General features: G+C 60.0%; 1 protein-coding gene across 6 annotated transcripts in view; it reads left to right on the forward strand.

Annotated features, from left to right (window-relative positions):
• Positions 1–555: 555 nt before the first annotated feature.
• The window catches only part of LPIN1 (lipin 1), a 124,692-nt gene continuing 109,252 nt past the window's right edge, over positions 556–15,995 (forward strand). For all 6 annotated transcript variants that reach the window (XR_013814625.1, XR_013814626.1, XR_013814627.1 and 3 more), the window contains exons 1-5: positions 556–645; positions 10,879–11,079; positions 11,811–11,906; positions 15,114–15,421; positions 15,605–15,730. Coding sequence is in view for 3 of the 6 variants with exons in the window: in XM_079792002.1 (XP_079648128.1) it covers positions 10,888–11,079; positions 11,811–11,906; positions 15,114–15,421; positions 15,605–15,730 (722 nt within the window). In the remaining 3 variants the exon portion in view is untranslated. The remainder of the gene's footprint in view (positions 646–10,878; positions 11,080–11,810; positions 11,907–15,113; positions 15,422–15,604; positions 15,731–15,995) is intronic.

Consider the following 15,995-nt stretch of genomic DNA (forward strand, 5'->3'; position numbering starts at 1 on the left):
ATGCCTCCGCTACCCTGGCTGAGTCACAGCTCAGACCACCTCTGACCACCTGGTGGCTGACAGCACCGCAGGGCCCTCCCAGGGCGGCTCCAGACAGGGCGGGGTCAGAGGAGAGAGAAGCAATGATCTGTTGTTCCACTTATCCATGCACTCATTGATTATTTATGTCCTGGCCCGGGGTTGAACCTGCAACCTTGGTGAACTGGGACAATGCTCCCATCCACTGAGCCACCCGGGCCAGGGCACTATCCAGGCCTCTTAAAACGGCCCACGAGACCCTAAAGGTTTGGCCCCTGTCACCCCTCCAGCTGCCCCCCAGGAAAGCGAAGGTAGGCGGTGAGGGAGGGCTGGCGGACCCGGCCTTCCTCCTAGGGGGGCGCTCTACCGCCTCGGGGCGGGGCGGGCTCTGAAAGCGACACCCCGGCCGGGCCGGCCCTTGCGTCCTTCGCGAGGCCCCTGGCGTCCACCCGCGCGCAGGCCCCGCCCCTCCGCCCTGGCCCCGCCCCTCCGCCCTGGCCCCGCCCCTCCGCCCCGGCCCCGCCCCTCCGCCCCGGCCCCCGCCCCTCCGCCCCGGCAGCCTAGCTGTCAGCGAGCGCGCCGGGCGGTGTTTGCATACAAAGGCGGCCACGCGCGCGGCGCCCCGCGGTGAGTAGCAGCCCTCGCGCCGCCGTGGGGCCCGGGCGAGCCCCGCGGAGCCCCGCGGGCGGTGGTGGAGGGAGGGGCCGCAGGCTTGGCGGGGCCGCGGGGCGGAGCGGTGGGGCGGCGGGGACCGGGGCGCGCGGCCGGCCCGAGCGGGCGGGGGCGCCGGGCCCACCTGACCGACGCCCGCGGCCCGCGCTCCGTCCCTGCGGCCCCGTCGCCGCGGGAAGTGGTTCCGGGAGGGAGGGAGGCGGAGACAGCGGCCGGGGCTAGATTGACAGGCTCCCCGGATCCTGGCTGTCCCCTCTGGGCGCCTGCGGGGCTGACCTTGAGCGGCTGGTTGGACCGGCGGGGTGGGGTGGGGGCGGGGCGCGCCGGGACCCGGGGAGCCTGGCCGCGGGGACCCTCGATCGCGGGAGGAGAGGCGGTTCTTTCTGTGCAGCGGGCAGCCCCTGCCCTTTGCCGGGGACTGCCGTGAGAAGGTGCCCCGGAGGGGTAAGGTGCCTGCTGTGCAGCTGAGGAAACTGAGGCCGCCGCGCCCAAGGTCACGCAGCTGCTGGGCAGCCGCCAGCCGGGCTGGAATCTGGGTCCTCGGGTGGCCGTGGTCCCCGGATTGCCAGGCCTCTGTGCACCCTTCCCGCAGCCTCGGGGCCCTGGGCCCAGTGAGCCCCGTCAGGTGCCCCCGCACATGGTTTTATTTGGGGGAAAGCCGGACAATGGAAGGATGAAAAGCAGAGTTTTGCAAATCGAAGTGCCATAGCGCTGGCGTGTAGGTGGCTGGCGAAAGCAGATGTCAGCCCTGTTGTGGACCGGGACGCAGGAAGCGTGAACGTGGGCAGCATTAAATGGGAGAGTTTTTAGCACCAGTAGTCTCCCCAGGACGTTTTGGAAAAGATGAGCTTGGAAAGGGCTTTTATTTTATTTTATTGGGGGTATGTATGGCAGCGAAATTGACTGTCGACCTGTGCTCCGTAATTCGGGTCCTAGGCATTAAAGTAAGCCGTTGAGGCAAGTGGATAGTAATCAAGGAACAAACACACTCTCCCCCCCCCTCCCCCCTCCAGACATGTTGGGAGATCTAGGGGTTTATGGGTTGGTTCCTTATTTTGCTAACGCTTCATGTTTGCCAACATTTGTTTGCTTAGCAGGCGTTTTTGTGTGTGGCTGTTTGTCTTGGAGCTTTTATTCCTGTTTACATAGGGCCCTGTGGCGCAGGCCTGGACCGAGCCCCGGACGGGACCTGAGCGAGTGGGTCTGAGGCCTGGGCTCCGGTCTAAGTTTGGCCTTAGCTGGCTGTGGGACCCTGGTCTCAGTTACCAAAAAACCCCCTCATCTATTCTAGAAAAGACCGGACTGCAGGCAGGGGCCAACCTGCCGGAGCTCAGCGCACGGGGAGAACTTAGGGGTTCAGGTGAGGGGCCGAAGGATCTGTTGGTTCTTCAGACGGGACAGGCCGGGAAGCTGGGTGGGGGCGAACGGACGGGGCGCAGGCTGGCAGGGCGCAGGCTGCTTTTCCGCAGCGGGCGGTCACCGCCACGTCGCTCAGCCCGCTGATGGAGTGTTCTGATTCCTGTAGCAGCTTAGAATGTGTGTGCCGGTGCAGAACGCCGGGCCTTTCCAGAAACAACCTCCAGGCTGTCAGCCGGGACGCAGGGCGCCGTGTACCCCTGCCCCCGCGCGCCAGCTGACCGCAGGCCTGTGATCCGGTCACACCTGTTTGCCAGCTGCTTCGGGGACAGGACAGTCGATACACGCCGTGTACCTCGTTTCCAGGAAGCCTCTCTCTTTTTGACGAAGCCTTCCTCTGTATGCACGGGCCCCCCTAGGCAAGCAGCATGGGTTTACACAGGAGACAAGCCACAGAGGTCATGGGGTCCTGGGGCCCCATCGCCCAACAAGGTGCGCTCTGGGGCAAGGGAATTTCCTGCCGCTGAGCTCGGCTTTTTGGACAAACGGAAATGGGTCACCTGTGGGAATAAAAGCGTACCCCCTAATATTAATGTATTCATTGGAGACAGTAGTCTTCTTTGCCCTGACTTTTTGGGAAGGTGCACGTAAAATAGTTGGAGGGGGTTGATGGGGGAGGAAAGGGGGACATATGTAATACTTTCCACAATAAAGACTAAGAGAAAAAGTTGATGTGTGCCAAGTTCCGTCAGGCAGGAACTGAATTCAAAGCCCAGCCTTGGCCCGGAGCCAGTTGTGACCACAGGATTAGCACCTGGCTGTCATGTGTGCAGGCCGTGGTCAAGTTCTTTATTTACTTACACAGGCCCGGGAGGCTGGGCCCCGGGAATGCCATCCCATTCTACAGATTGGAAACTGAGGCGCTGAGAGGTTAGTGACTTGCTTGTGGTCACAGGTTAGTCTGCGGGGGGGCAGCTGGGATCTGAACCCCAGCTGTCTGCGTTCTTACCCCCGAGCTGTGTAGGCCGGACTCTGGACCGGCCGGCTGGCACTCAGCCCTCCAAGCATGCCCGGGGTGGAGTGGGCGAGCGGGTGTCATACCAAAGTCACAAGAGCAGGCCATTCTTTTTGACCAAGACACAGACTTGGACAGAGGGCTCTTGCCTGTGTGTGTGAAGAGAGGAAGCCCAGCCCTGAGCTCAATTAGAGTCAAATAATGAGCAGCCAGAGGGTCAGGACTGAGGTCCGGCCACCCTGCAGTGTAGGCGCCTCCGTCCCCCACCGGCCAGGCCTTTTGCGCTCCTTGGCAGGGAACTGCGGACACCCGTCACGTGGGGCTGTCAGATCGGAGCATTGCAAAATGCTGGAGGAGCTGAGCGGTCGCCCATCGGACCTTCCTGACCCCCCTTCGCCCTCTGGTGTCTCGGTGGGTTCAGTGACGGGGAGACCTTGACACGGAGCGGGTCGGAGGGTTCTGTTCTCTGAGGTCCTTACAACGTAACGTTAAAGTAACACAGGCACACGTAGAAAGTGACAGCAGCCAGCTCGGCGGACACGCAGGCGCTGAGTGAGGCTCCCCCTTCCCCAGGCCTGGTCCCGGAGGGCCTGTGAACGAACCTTGTTTGGCGTGGGCATCAGTCCAGGAGTTTGGTGTGCACGTCAGCATATGAGTACATGTAATTCTTAACAAGGGGGTTCATGTTGTAAGTACTTGCGTCCTTCCCGCCCCCCCCCCCCCCCAACTCAACGAGTACCTTTTCATGTTAGTTCCTGAGCTGCCTCTCTGTTTTTTAAAAACAGTCTCCTAGTATCCCCTCCTACGGTGTGGCTGGTCCGTGACTCCCTTCACCAGAGACCTGGAGGTGTTGACCTTGTCCCCGAGTTTCCCTGCCGTGCTCAGTGCCCTGATGCTGTCTGTCTGTGGCTCTTGCGGAATGGCTGGGGTGCGCTAGTAGGTGCCGAGTGACAGCTGTTGCCCTGCCGCATCCCCCCCCTCGCACCCCCAACCCTGGAGGTTTCTGAAATGCGTTGAATCTGGGCCACCCGGAAGGCCCCTTCGCTTTGCACGTGTTAAATTGTGAGAAGGGTTGAGTATCTTCCCATGTATCATAGACCAGGTTGGGCTCCTCCCCTCTTTCCTTCCTTTCCTTCCTTCCTCTCGGAACTCCTTCTGTATTTTGCCCATTTTTCTGTAGGGTGTGGCTGAGGCCACCCTAAACTGACCCTGCTGTTGCAGGGGGGCTGGTGTGGGCAGAAGCCGCCGGTTATGAAAGCTGTGGCCGGGGCTTTGAATGTTGGCATGCGCTCAGGAAGCCAGTGCTCCTTGGCACGTTGTGAGCCCTGGAGGAGGGTTCTGCCCATTTGGGGCCGAAAGGCTGATATTTTTCCGATGTAGCAACTAGGTGAGAAGTGGTGAGACCTCCATCACCCAACCCTGACCGCGTCAGCAGCCCCGCCCTCCTGGGACCGCGGGGATTGGGGTGGCTCCTACGTTGGCGCATCGGAGAGGTGCCGGCAGTTGTACTGATTGGCTCCAGCGTGGGGCGCTCCCGCCCTGGCGGGGACCCCGGCCCGCCCTGTCGGCTCCCTGCAACTCGATGGTTCTGGCGCCCACTTCTGCGCCCACTTCTCCTGACACACCCACTCAGCACACCTGCCCCTTGCTTCTTCCTGCCGGATCGCCCGCCCGCGGGGAGCAGCCGTCCCCTCCTGGTCCCCAAGCGGAGCTGGGATGAGCCGGAGCGCCGACTTATCTGACCTGCTTCATTCGGACAGGACTTAGGTGGGGGGACTCCAGGGCCCGGACAGGACTTAGGTGGGGGGACTCCATCTAGCGCCCGGACAGGACTTAGGTGGGGGGACTCCAGGCCCCGGACAGGACTTAGGTGGGGGGACTCCAGGCCCCGGACAGGACTTAGGTGGGGGGACTCCAGGCCCCGGACAGGACTTAGGTGGGGGGACTCCAGGCCCCGGACAGGACTTAGGTGGGTGGACTCCATCCAGGGCCCGGACAGGACTTTGGTGGGGGGGACTCCAGGCCCTGGACAGGACTTAGGTGGGGGGACTCCAGGCCCCGGACAGGACTTAGGTGGGGGGACTCCAGGCCCCGGACAGGACTTAGGTGGGGGGACTCCAGGCCCCGGACAGGACTTTGGTGGGGGGACTCCAGGCCCCGGACAGGACTTAGGTGGGGGGACTCCAGGCCCCGGACAGGACTTAGGTGGGGGGACTCCAGGGCCAGGACAGGACTTAGGTGGGGGGACTCCATCCAGGGCCCGGACAGGACTTAGGTGGGGGGACTCCAGGGCCCAGACAGGACTTTGGTGGGGGGACTCCAGGGCCCGGACAGGACTTAGGTGGGGGGACTCCAGGGCCAGGACAGGACTTAGGTGGGGGGACTCCAGGGCCCAGACAGGACTTTGGTGGGGGGACTCCAGGGCCAGGACAGGACTTAGGTGGGGGGACTCCAGGGCCCAGACAGGACTTTGGTGGGGGGACTCCAGGGCCCGGACAGGACTTAGGTGGGGGGACTCCAGGCCCCGGACAGGACTTAGGTGGGGGGACTCCAGGGCCCAGACAGGACTTTGGTGGGGGGACTCCAGGGCCCGGACAGGACTTAGGTGGGGGGACTCCAGGCCCCGGACAGGACTTTGGTGGGGGGACTCCAGGGCCCAGACAGGACTTTGGTGGGGGGACTCCAGGGCCCGGACAGGACTTAGGTGGGGGGGACTCCAGGGCCCAGACAGGACTTAGGTGGGGGGACTCCAGGGCCCAGACAGGACTTAGGTGGGGGGACCCCAGGGCCCAGACAGGACTTAGGTGGGGGGACTCCATCCAGGGCCCGGACAGGACTTAGGTGGGGGGACTCCAGGGCCCAGACAGGACTTTGGTGGGGGGACTCCAGGGCCCGGACAGGACTTAGGTGGGGGGACTCCAGGCCCCGGACAGGACTTAGGTGGGGGGACTCCAGGGCCCAGACAGGACTTTGGTGGGGGGACTCCAGGGCCCGGACAGGACTTAGGTGGGGGGACTCCAGGCCCCGGACAGGACTTAGGTGGGGGGACTCCAGGGCCCAGACAGGACTTTGGTGGGGGGACTCCAGGGCCCGGACAGGACTTAGGTGGGGGGACTCCAGGCCCCGGATAGGACTTAGGTGGGGGGACTCCAGCGCCCGCCGGTTTTGCTGCTGTGTCACTTTTGTCAGGAGGTCTTAGTCTGACCTGCGGGCTTTTCCAAAGCACCTCAAGCTTTTGTGGCGAATTTTCTTATTTTGGATGAGTGTCGCTGGAAGAGCCCTGGCGAGCTGAGAAAGGGCCCGCATCCCGAAAGGTATGGCCGGCTTCGCTGTCTTGCTCTCTTGTTTAAGACGCAGTCTCTGTGCCGGACGGTGGGCGGCGCTGCTGACAGGCCCACGCAGTCCACGCTGGTGGAGGGAGTGGCTGGCTGCCCGGCGTGCTGCCGGCGTGGGTTGAGAGCAGGCACCTTGACTCCCAGCCTGGTGTTGGTTCCCCTGCATCGCTGCCTCTCAGTCCTTCTTCCCTTGGGTGGGATGTAAACGTCACCTGTCATCCTCACCGGCTGACAAACATCCAGAGGGCTCGGAACACGGACTTCCTCGTTGCCATTGACATAAGCCGCAAGAGGAAGATACGCTGTTTGTCAGCCAGTTTCATTTTCGTGCAGGTCTTATTAGTCAGATCACTTGTGGCATTTCTTAGAACGTGTTTTAATGCTTTGGATGAAAACCAGCGCGGATGTCCTAGCCGCGCAGGTGAAGGAGATCTGGGCCAGCCCAGTAGCAGTGCGGGGTGCGCTTTTACTCAGGGTTGGTCAGACTCACATTTGGACCCCAGACCTAGAGGCAGACTGGAAGGTGCTCAGAGAGCAGCCAGGGGTGGTGGCGTGGCCCGCACCCATCCTCATGGGGCTGGGCTGGGGGCTGGCCTCGCCCCCGTAGGGTGTTAGGGCCCGGGGACAGCCACATCCTCCGAGGCCCCAGGACAAGCCGGAGGGCGGAGGGTGAGCTGTTTCCGGGCCGACTGTGGGGGAGCCCAGGGGAGCAGACTCATGCCCTTGAGGAGGACCCGTCCACTGAGAGCCAAAGGGCGTAAGTACCCCTGGCGACGGGCTGCTCACTCTCCCGGAACGGAACCAATGACTCAGTTTTCTAGGAGGTTACAGAGGGACCTCGATATTCAGTTCAGTAGCTGAGCCGGTTTAGGGATAAGACTTTCAGCTTCTGGAGGACAGGCAGCAGCCTTACCTGGGGCCCAGCCCAGAGCCTGGCCCGGGCGAACCCTCGTGTAACCTCTGCTGGGTGAGGGGAGGGGTGCTCGCGTGAGGGGAGGGGTGCTCGCGTGAGGGGAGGGGTGCACGCGTGAGGGGAGGGGTGGGGATTGGCCAACTGCTCACTGGTCTCCAGAGGCAATTTCAGACACAGAGGTAGATGGGGATGAAACGAGAGGGTGAGATTCCAGCCGTGAGTGTTCAGACGTTCCTCGCAACGCCCTTCTGCCCTTTTCTCCGTTAACACAAAGGTAACCAGCCCCCCTGGGCGCTGCACGGGGCACGGCTTCGCCCTGGCTCCGAGAGCCGGTGGCCGGAGGCTCGGCCTTGGCAGGTGCCCCACCCGCACGCCTGCCTCGCCTGCCTGTGCGGGGCGGAGGGCGGGCTGTCTGCTGCCGGGCCCCGCTGGCGGGCTCCGGTCCCTCTGAGCACGCAGACCCGTTTCCGAGCCAGACACCGAGGGAAAGGACGTGCAGCTGGGACAATGTGCGCAGTGGGTCGCTGTGGCCTTGTCATGGGAAGTCAGTATGCTCTCCCGCACTGTATGACTGAGTGTGTGTGTGTGCGTGTGCAGCCACGTGTGTGGTGCGGACGGTGCAGTCACACGGGCGGTGTGCCGGGTCCCCGCAGGACGGGGCAGGCTCCCCCGCATTGGGACGCTGGCACCTCTCACCTGCTTCGGGGCCCTGCGCGGGTTCCATAACCCAAAGCGCGGGTCCCCGCTCTGCCCACGGGGGCGCCGCCCGTGTGTCCCTGCGTCACTGTGACACGCAGTGGACACTTGGACCTCGTTGTCCTCGTCACCCGGACAGCGTGCGATCCTCACGGCTGTGACGGTGGACCGTGGGCTTCAAGGTTTAACGGTGTCTCGCTGGTTCCCAGATGTAGTTTTAACAGTTGACTCTTTTTGGTAAGATTCCTTTTTAAAAAAAAAAAAAATACAATGGGCTCTCTTTGAGTTGAGCACATTATTTCTTATTACAGCGGTAGGGAGACTCCCATGTGGAAATATGCTTTGGGTTTTTATTCCTGCTGTGTCATCTGTCTGGGTCTGAGGTAAGTGCTGTCGTCATTTTTCATGGACGGAAGACTCTCTGGAAAAACGGGGTCCCCGCGGGAGGCCGTCGCCCCAGACACGTAGCATGTTCCACAGGGTCAAGCTAGGAAATGCCAAGTTAAGAACAAGTCTCCTATGTCCGAGCTCCTGCATCTGAGAGCCACCCTGAAAACCCACCCCACACCTCGGGGAGCCCCGTGTGTCTGAGGGTGTGGCGAGGTTCGGCTCGGCTCTCCTGAGAAACCGTGTGAACCAGGGCTGGGAGTCCTGTTTCAGGGGTAATCGCCCTGCCAGGCGAAGCAGCTCTTTCTTGCCAGAATTTGAGATTAAAATGCACCGATGTGAAGTGACTTGGAGTGGGGGAGGGGGGGAGCACGCCTCAGAGCTGCTCACCTGGGACTTAAGCGTTTCGTTTTGTTCTCGACAGGTTTTCCACGCTGTTACCTTTTTTTTCTTTAAAAGTATGTCTTTTATTGATTTTTAGAGAGAGAGGAAAGGAGAGGGGGAGAGAGAGAAACACTGATGAGAGAGAACATCAACATCCATCAGCTGCCCCCTGCAGGCCCCCCGCTGGGGGTTAATCCCACAACCCCGGGCGTGTGCCCTGACCAGGAATTGGACCCGAGACCTCCTGGTGCACCGGTCCATGCTCAACCACTGAGTCACACAGGTCGGGCACATTATGTTGCTCTTGAAGCTTTTAAGGTACTTTCTTCTTCAACACAAATATTGCCCTCAGGCCTGGCCATGCATCCCGTGAACCTGGCCGTGATGGGGTGAGCGCAGGGAGCCGGGTCCGTCTGGGTTCTGTCTGGCTCCGTATCTCCAGGTGAATCAAGCCAGCGTCTCAATGAGCCTGTTCCTTCAAAGGAACCGAGGCGGCGGAACTTGGGAACTGGCGTCCCGCCGGTTTGATCCAGGCTCTTTCAGTGTCTCCGTTGTTTAGAGGACACCCTGGTGGGGCGGATGGAGAAGAGCCGGTCACCCCCAGCTGGCCCACAGCTGGCCTGCACCCCTCAGCCAAGCCCTGGCTCCAGGGAACCTGGGCCCACCTGCCCCCGGGCCTCCTGGGCCCACATGATCTTCCAAATACATTAAAAAAAAAGTTTTCAGTTCAATACATTTTAAAAATATGTTTTATTGATGTTTTACAGAGAAGAAGGGAGAGTGATAGAGAGTTAGAAACATCGATGAGAGAGAAACATCGATCAGCTGCTTCCTGCACACCCCCTACTGGGGATGTGCCCGCAACCAAGGTACATGCCCTTGACCGGAACCGAACCCGGGACCCTTCAGTCTGCAGGCTGACGCTCGATCCACTGAGCCAGTTAGGGCCCAAATACATTTTTTAACCAAATCATAGTCATCTTCCCCAAATGAGTTCTTGGTTAATACAGTTTCCTTCCTCATCCCCTTAAATTTTGTTTAAATTGTGGTGAAATATACATAACGTTAAATTTATTACCTTAGCCATGTAAACATGCCCAGTTCAGTTCACTTAATACAGGTGCATCCACGCCGCGGCAGCCCTCCCTCCGTCCATGCCCAGACGTTTCTCGTCTCTCGGGAAGAAGCTCTGTCCCCACGAACCTCCGACTCTCCTTCCCCGTCCCCTGGGCCCGGTCACCACTGCTCCTCTTTCCGTTTCTCTGCGCCGGTCTGCTCTGGCCGCCTCCCACGCGAGACCACGCGGTGTCCGCCCTTTTGTGACCGGCTTCTTTCACTCAGCGTCATGTCCTCAAGGTCCACCCGTGGTCAGCACGCGCCAGCGTCCCCTTTCGTGTGAAGGCGGGGAAAGAATCATTGTGTGTGTAGACGACATTGGTCCATCCTGCCATCTGGGTGTCCTCAGCTCGTCTCCACCTTTTGGCGATCGGGAACGCTGTCGCTGTGAGCATGGTGTGCAGCGAGCGCTCTGAGGTCTCGCTGTCCGTTCTTGTGGACATGCACCCAGAGGTGGGATGGCTGGACGGTATGGCAGCTCTCGTTGTAATTTTTGGAGAATCAGCACCCTGTGCCGTGCTGGGGCTGCACTGTTTTGCATTCCCGTCGACAGGGCACGTGGACGCGTTCCTCCACGTCCTCACCAGTGCTTGCTTTCCCTGCTTTTCAGGTAGTAGCCATCCCAGTAGGTGGGGCATAGTGGTATCTCCCTTTAAACAATTCTCAGTGCTCAGCCAAGGCCGCCCAGGGGTAGAGGCTGAGGGTGGGGCTGGGAGTGGGGGGGCGGTAATTGCTTGTGGGGCCATGAACGTGCCGTTGGTTAAGAACTATGGAACAGGTTCTCTGCTTCTCCGGGGGGTATTCCAGAGGCCTCCGGGGGTCTCCGGGGTGGAGGCGGGCGGGCGACGGGGCAGGCGTGGAGCCCATTGCAGGGAACAGAAAACAAGATGATGCTGGCAGGGCGCCGGATCGGATGCGGAGTCCGTGGTCTGCGGGCTGTAGGCAGCTGGCCCCCTGAATTAACTGTGTGTGTGTGTGTTTTCTAGGCTCAGACCATGAATTACGTGGGGCAGCTGGCGGGCCAGGTGTTTGTCACCGTGAAGGAGCTGTACAAGGGCCTGAACCCCGCCACCCTGTCCGGATGCATCGACATCATCGTCGTCCGCCAGCCCAACGGGAGCCTGCAGTGCTCCCCGTTCCACGTCCGCTTCGGCAAGATGGGGGTGCTGCGCTCCCGAGAGAAAGTGGTGAGAGCCGGGGCCCCGGGACCCGTTCTGTGGCTTCCCATATCCGGAGCTTGTCGTGGGCCCAGAGTTTGATCTCCCCGTTGGGGAGGGCTGTTCACTGAGCAGGCGATGAACTCGGACTGTTCGGTGACTGTGGCTGCGTGAACGGCTCCGGAACTCGGTGGCGTAAACCAGCTGTGGTTCAGCGCCTGGGTTCTGTGTCGGGAGTTCGGACAGCAGGGCTGTGTCTGCCGTCGCCATCCGGCCTCAGCTGGGAGGCTCCAGGCCGGGGCTGGGACCCGCCGGAGACGTGTCACTCACATGACGGGTGGCTCTTGGCTGCCTCTCAGGGGCTGTTGGCCCCTCCATGTGGTTTGGGCGTCCTCACCACATGGTGGCTGGGGAGCATGGGGAGAGAGAGAGAGAGAGAGAGAGAGAGAGAGAGAGAGAGAGAGCCAGCCCAGTGGACGCTGCCTTTTTCTCTGGCCCAGCCTCTGAAGTCACGCAGCGCCACTTCTGTCGTGTGCTGCTCGCGGAGGCACTCGCAGGCCCGCCCGGGCCCCGGGGAGGGTGGGGCGGGGCGGGTGCAGACTGCGGTTCCCGATGGGGAAGGGCAGGTGGGGCCAGGCTGACCGACGGGGAGCTGGCGTTGTGAGCTCCCTGTGGCGTGTGTGCGGTTCAAGGGCACGCGTGTGGAGGCGTGGCCAGGGGAGGCTGGTTTCCTGACGCGGAGACGTGCGCTTTCCTTCCAGGTTGACATAGAAATCAACGGGGAGTCTGTGGACTTACACATGAAACTGGGAGACAACGGAGAAGCCTTTTTTGTTCAAGAGACGGATAACGATCAGGTGAGCAAGGCCGGGGCTCAGGGTCACTCCCCAGCTCCGAGCAGGAGACCGCGGAGAGCGGGCGCAGCACGCTGCCGGCTCCCGACGGCGCGGATGCTGGCGGCGGGCGCTCGTCTGTCCTGGGCATTTGAGCCGGACGGGCTGGTGTGTGCGGACTCAGCCGTCCGGCTACTTCCATTGGCTCACCGTTTCCGGGGGGCAGAGGCACCAAATCGCCTGGCTTGAACCCTGGTCCAAAGCAACAGATTGTACTGCTGTCAAACGCAGATGGCCGAGCGGTGCAATTTTTGTCTAGTGAGTGACCAGATTGCTTTTATTTTGATTATTTTTTAAAAAATTCTCACCTGAGGCTATTTTTCCATTGATTTTTAGAGAGAGAGGAAGAGAGAGGGAAAGACAGACAGAAATATCGATGTGAGAGAAACACATCGACGGGTTGCCTCCTGCACGCGCCCTGACCAGGGCCCAGTCCGTGGAAGAGCCTGCAACCGAGTTACGTGCCCTTGACCGGAATTAAACCCGGGACCCTTCTGTTCGAAGGCCGATGTTCTATCCGCTGAGCCGAACCGGCTAGGGCTGTTTTTATTATTTATAATGACCAACAGCGTTGTTGAGATAATTCTCGTACCATACAGTTTAGCCATTTCGAGCGCACAATTCAGTGATTTTTAGTATTTTCACAGATGTGTGCAACTGTTGCCACGGTCAATTCTAGATCACGGCCGTCACCTCCAAAGAAGCTCTGTGCCCCTCTGTTATCACCTCCCCCTCCACCACCCGCTCCTCACCCCCGAGCCCTCCGCCACCACCCATCTGCTTTCTGTCTCCCTCGATTTCTCTTCTCTGAGCCTTCATGTGAATGGGACCCTGTAGTATGTGCTCCTCCATGCCTGTCTTCTTTCACTTACCATAACGTGTTCCAGGTCATCCGCGTTCTAGCATGTGTCGGTACTTCGTTCCCTTGTGCGTCGAATGGCGTCCCATTGTATCCATGCACCACCTTTTGTTTATCCTTTCGTGCCAACGTTGATGGGCACCTGGGCTGTTTTCCCCCTTTGGCTGCTGTACACTCGTGTACAAGTTTTCACGTGGACATATGTTTTCATTTCTCTTGGGTGCATACCTGGGAGCGGAATTGCTGGGCCCCATGGTAACTGTTTGACATTCGAGGACCTGCCAGACTGTTGTCCGAGGCTGCTGCGCCGCTTACATTCCCGTCAGCAGCACGTGCGCGCCCCCGCGTGTCCGCATCGTCACCTGTACGTGTGGTCTGCCTGTGTGGCCGCAGCCGGCTTCGTGGCTGGGAAGTGGTGTCTCCTGCTGGGTCTGACGTGCTGCGGACCACGGAGGGCCTTGTTGGCTGGCCTCCCCAGTGCTCTGGGTGGCACGGGGCCTGCAGGCCGGAGGGTGTTCTGTCCCAGGCGGTGCTCCTGTCTGTCCCCGAGAGGCGGCTACAAACCGGGAGCCGTGTCCCTCCTCCCCAGATCGCTGTGGGCGCCGCCTCCCCTCCGCACAGGTGCCCCCTTCCCCTGTCAGCCCGGGGAGCCTCCTGTGCTGCTCTCGGCCAGTGTCTGTGTTTCTTCTTCGCTCGGTCCCGGGAGCCGCTGGGTGAGCGGCCCGCCCATCCCTTCCAGCCTCGGGCTGCGGCTCTCCGAGCGCGTTTCAAACACTGAGAACCAGTACCAGCCAGCCGTCAGGCCGACAGGCTGTGAGCGCCTTCCTTCTGGGTGGAGAGGGCCATGTCTCCCTCCCTGCACCCACCGCTGGGGGTGCTCAGGCCTCGGCGGGCACCGGCCAGGGGTTCCCTAACAATTATCATTGACAACTTAACTGAGTGCATATTGAAAACTACACACACACACACACACACACACACACACACACACACACGCACGCTCTCTTACACACTCGCTCTCTTACACACTCGCTCTCTTACACACTCGCTCTCTTACACACACACGCTCTCTTACACACACACGCTCTCTTACACACTCGCTCTCTTACACACTCGCTCTCTTACACACACACGCTCTCTTACACACACATCTTACACACATGCTCTTACACATGCTCTTACACACACACACGCTCTCTTACACACACACGCTCTCTTACACACACGCTCTCTTACACATACACACGCTCTCACACACACATGCTCTCTTACACACACGCTCTCTTACACACACTCTTACACACACGCTCTCTTACACACACACGCTCTTACACACACACGCTCTTACACACACACGCTCTCTTATACACACACGCTCTCACACACACACGCTCTTACACACACGCTCTCTTACACACACGCTCTCTTACACACACACTCTCTTACACACACACTCTTACACACACACGCTCACACACACGCTCTCTTACACACACGCTCTTACACACACACGCTCTCTTACACACACGCTCTTACACACACACGCTCTCTTATACACACACGCTCTCACACACACACGCTCTTACACACACGCTCTCTTACACACACGCTCTCTTACACACACACTCTCTTACACACACACTCTTACACACACACGCTCACACACACGCTCTCTTACACACACGCTCTTACACACACACGCTCTCTTACACACACGCTCTTACACACACACGCTCTCATACACACACGCTCTTACACACACTCTCTTACACGCACTCTCTTACACACACACTCTTACACACACACGCTCTCACACACACGCTCTCTTACACACACACGCTCTCTCACACACACGCTCTCTTACACACACACTCTCTTACACACACACGCTCTCTTACACACACACGCTCTCATACACACACGCTCTCTTACACACACACTCTTTTACATACACATGTTCTCTTACACACACACACACACCCTGACCCACACTGAAATGCAGAATTGAGTCTAGTTCCCAGGGCAATGTGGAGACTCGAAGCCTATTTGTCCCTCTTTCCTCTGGAGAGTTCCACAGAGCTGAGTCCTGGCGGCCTGCAGTCGCCGAGCAGACCACACTTGGTTACAGTGATGAAGAGGCGGATGCAGTGCCAAACGGCACTCAATGAGTTCCATGCTGACTTCGTGCCCTCCTGTGACACCGGCAGCCACACCCCCAGGTCACGGGCGTTTTAACACTGGAGCTCGATCCTGCCCGTAAGTCCAAGTGAACGAGCCTCAGCCTCGTTGTAAACAGGACTTTCTGTCCTCAGGAAGTGATCCCCACGCACCTGGCCACCTCCCCCATCCTGTCGGACGGAGCCGCCCGCATGGAGTGCCAGCTGAAGAGGAACCCCGCGGAGCGGGCGCGGGGCCTGGACCCCGGCGCGGCGGCCCCAGGCCTGCCTCCCGGCGAGACCCCCTCCAGCGGCTCCCTGGTGAAGAAGAGGAGGAAGAGGAGGAGGAAGTCCCAGCTGGACAGCCTGAAGAGGGACGACACCTCCAACACGTCGGAGGACGAAGACATGTTCCCCATAGAGATGAGCTCCGACGAGGAGCGGGACCCGATGGACAGCAGCAGGTGAATGTCGGTCCGAGGAGAACGGCCCCTGGAGGCCCGGGTGACGTGATTGTTAAACATGGTTCTTACAGCCCCCCCCGCCCCGTCCCGTGGATGCACTTAAAAACGGGCACTTGCCTTTGTTATGGTTCTGTCGCTTTTAACATTTGACTTGAGTCTCTCTCTCTCTCTCTTTTTAACCAGAACTCTTAATAACGACATACCTCCATTCCAAGAAGATGTTCCCAAGGAGAACCTGCCCCCAGTCACGCCTTATTCTCAGTCGTCATCGTACCCTAGCTCTGATAGAGAGTGGTCACCCAACGCCAGGTAAGCTGCCGTGTGCGTGTGTGTGTGCAGGTGCGTGTGTGCGCGTGTGTGTGCACGTGTGTGCTCACTTGTCCTGGTCCAGAGGATTTGAAGCCAGTTAGGAGGCGTGTTCCGTAGAATAGAAACATAAATAAAAGTGGAATTAGTTAGGACAGAATAAGAGGCAGGTTGGAGTAGGAGGTTCAGGGGGGATGAGCCACAACATGTGCAGGCCCTGGATCAGGGCGGAGATGCAGATGTAGCGCTCCGCTCCCCGGGGTGGCGT

Source organism: Cnephaeus nilssonii (assembly GCF_951640355.1).
Source record: "Cnephaeus nilssonii genome assembly, chromosome: 15".
Taxonomy (NCBI): Eukaryota; Metazoa; Chordata; class Mammalia; order Chiroptera; family Vespertilionidae; genus Cnephaeus; species Cnephaeus nilssonii.